The 3,247-nt window shown below is 41.1% G+C and overlaps 1 protein-coding gene across 1 annotated transcript in view; it reads left to right on the top strand.

Annotated features, from left to right (window-relative positions):
- The window catches only part of ubl3a (ubiquitin-like 3a), a 34,666-nt gene that overhangs the window by 26,795 nt on the left and 4,624 nt on the right, over positions 1 to 3,247 (top strand). The window contains exon 2 of the mRNA XM_032533397.1: positions 1,719 to 1,827. Within this exon, the coding sequence (XP_032389288.1) occupies positions 1,719 to 1,827 (109 nt within the window). The remainder of the gene's footprint in view (positions 1 to 1,718; positions 1,828 to 3,247) is intronic.

Raw genomic sequence — 3,247 nt, 5'->3', positions numbered from 1 at the left:
ACACACACACACACACACACACACACACACAGTATATGTGTGTTGTTTTGTATACAGTATATGTACAGGATATGAGTGGGACCTTTATGTCTCTGTATGGCTCTTACATTCTTAAATCTACAAGCTGATTTGATAACGTGCTTACAGAGATCTCTGTCAGCTGTCAGCTCTGTTACATCACTGCAGCCGGTTCTGTGTTTGTGTGTGTACGTATACATGTGTGTGTGTCACTCAGCAGAGTGGGTTTGGTGGGGCAGGGGGAGTATAGAGGGCTAACAGACGCTTGGCACATGGAAACACACTAGAAACAATGACACACACATGCTTTGCCCTATATGTACTGCAGGCCAGACTCAAAAATAGAAAGCAAACACACACCACAGACCTTTGCTCTGGCTCTTAAAGCCATACTGTACCTCTGCTAAACACACATAATGCCAGTTAAAAGAAAAACTCTAATCTGCATAGTTCACCTCTGAATTTGTGTCATTTAGGTGAGAGAGCAAACAGAGATGAGGCACTTGGCAACACACATCATTCACAACTCGTATTTAGTTTCAGCAAAGTTGCACCAATCGATGTAAACAATGAATTTGTCTCTGCCTTCATTATTTGTTGGCACATGATAAGCACGGTAGTACAGTAAATAACATCATGTATTTGAGGTATATAATTGTTATGATTTGTTGTTGGAATTTCAGATACATGAGTTGGTACTCATAAAGTGCGAGGCGTTTAATTATCAATTCGCTGCTCATCGTTTATTCACTGTATGTTGTAAAATGTTTGTTTTTTCTACTGGAGTCAGCACCAATTATCATTATGAAGTGTGAGAAATAATAAAACAACTGTCAGTGAAGAATCGGTAAGAAAAGGGCAGTGTTCTGTAAGTGATATTAATCCAGTTCAATGGGTTTCATTACACAGCCACAGGCAAACTGAAGTTCACTTGCCTACAGCTTCAGCTCTCACTGAAGAGTTTACAGTCCTCCTTGCCCTCTCCATCCCCCATCTCATTTAAACCCTTTCTGATGGAAGCCTTTTTCTGTTTTGGTACAGGAATATGTGTTCTATCAGCATTTGGAGGGATTTTGACCTTATTAAACAATAGCCAGCAGGTTATTGTCCTCTGTATTCTCTGTCATTGACTATGTGTTGTGTTCTTACTGGTGTATGTTTCAGTAATCTAAATAATCTCTCGCTATCTTATAAATCAATATAGACCCCATAATGACAAATCCCTACCATGTCTAGTGTTCATTATCTGACAGGAAAGATGACTTGCACACTATAGTCATTTATTATTATACTTGGCTGTCACCGCTGACTACCGGTATAAGCTATCCAGGGCAGGTTGCACATTTTTACAGCCTGTAGTATTCCAGCTAATTGTTCATGTTTTGTGTGTCAGTAAGTAACAGAATTGGGATCCAGAGACGAAGAAACAGAGTTAGAGGGATGAGAGAAAAGGGAGGAGGAAGTTGGAGAGACAGATGGGAGTTAATCCTGCGGAAGAACACTCCTCAGGGTCCTCATATCCTTCTCCTGTTTCCTATTAAATTACTTACTTACTTCACTTGAACTTGTGCGCTTCCTGATTTGACTGTGTTTAATGTGACATAGGGTATGGTTTCTTGTGTTCTGTTCCCGTTGATGTTTCTTATATACATTTCTAACGTACATACTGTATCTTGTTTTTTTTTTAATCTGTGTTGCAGATAAACCTGCGGCTTATTTTAGTCAGCGGAAAGACAAAAGAATTCTTCTTCTCTCCCAATGAATCAGCGGCGGACATTGCCAAACACGTCTATGACAACTGGCCGATGGGTGAGTAGCTCTGTTGAGATATTTGAGTGATTGTTCCTGCCAATGGCAGTAGATGAAGATGTTGAATAATGATGCATGTACATCTACATGTGTAGTTCCAAGGCAAGAAAATCATCCTTAGGTGATTCAGCCTTTTATTTTTCTTCACTCAGACATTGGCTGTGTATCAAAGCGTCTACGTGCAAACTTCAAACACTTAGTATTAAGTACAGCTAACACCAAAAGTCAGTGCTCTGAAAGTACCCGTATCACCCCCTAAAAACGGTCAAAGATCCAGTGTGGAACGATGGACCCTAGTCACACTAAACGGGCGCCATCTTGACTACAAAGCAGAAGGGAGCCCTTAACCGCCAGCTGATTGGACGAACGCGTCACGTGGGTGTGGCTGCTCGAGAATTTCAGACCGACTGTCATGGCAACTCGGACGGAATACAATATAGCTAGCCTTCTTGTGTAGACGACTATCATACACTGTGCAAGTTTTGGAGCACAGAAACTAGGTGATCTAACTAACTAAGACAATGCCAGCTAAGGAGCTATACTGTACATCCAGAGAGCTGAGATCACATTCATACCCACTAATTACTTGCGTGTAGGTCTATATAGCAGTGTGGGAACGTGCCGATTATCAATGAGCCTGATTATTTTTGTATACAGAAATGAGGGATTACAGTACAGCCACCTCCTTCCTGGAATCTATCCTCTCCCTAAACACTGCTACACTACTGTTAGAATTCATTTGATACTGCCGACCTTACACCACTTTCAAATCTGAACACCTTTTCCCACGTTGCTGTGAACGTAGTCCAGCTACTTAAAATGACTCAGATTCTCCTTGGGCAGTTTTTCTTTCAGTCCTGTCAGTTTTGGAAGCGCCCAGTGTTCCTCCCAGACAACAGATCTGGACCCTGTGAAACCAAGAGCAGGCTCTCAGTCAGCACCAACACCCTCCGCTTAGCTGGAGACAAACATCTGGTGGCCAGACGCTGCTGCTGTGCAACTCCATCCGCTGTTTTCTCTCTCATTTAATGCCTTCACTTTTATCTGTAGCTCATCCCAAGCCACAACTCATGTTCTTCTCTTGCTTTCCTTCTTTCTCACATTCCGTAATGCATCCCACAGAGCCCACATATTATACATTGTGCATATAAAGATCTAAAATGAAGGCCCTAAATGTCTTAAAATATCTTCAGTGCGGTTGTTGGTGGGCTCTTTCTTTCACCATGCAATGATGATGATTTCTTTTCACTACATTGTTTACAGTATTTAGTTAGAACCTCTTAACAATTAAATTCCTTGTGTCCTTTTCTAAGTTGCTCAACTAAAACCTGGGAAATTTCAACGTTCAATAAAGAACTGAATTGTTATTGACTTTATTGTGGTTTTTAAAGCGTATTTAACCTCAGGTAGCATTTAAAAA

Source organism: Etheostoma spectabile, chromosome 13 (assembly GCF_008692095.1).
Source record: "Etheostoma spectabile isolate EspeVRDwgs_2016 chromosome 13, UIUC_Espe_1.0, whole genome shotgun sequence".
Classification (NCBI taxonomy): Eukaryota; Metazoa; Chordata; class Actinopteri; order Perciformes; family Percidae; genus Etheostoma; species Etheostoma spectabile.
This window is presented reverse-complemented; position numbering and strand designations above follow the sequence as displayed.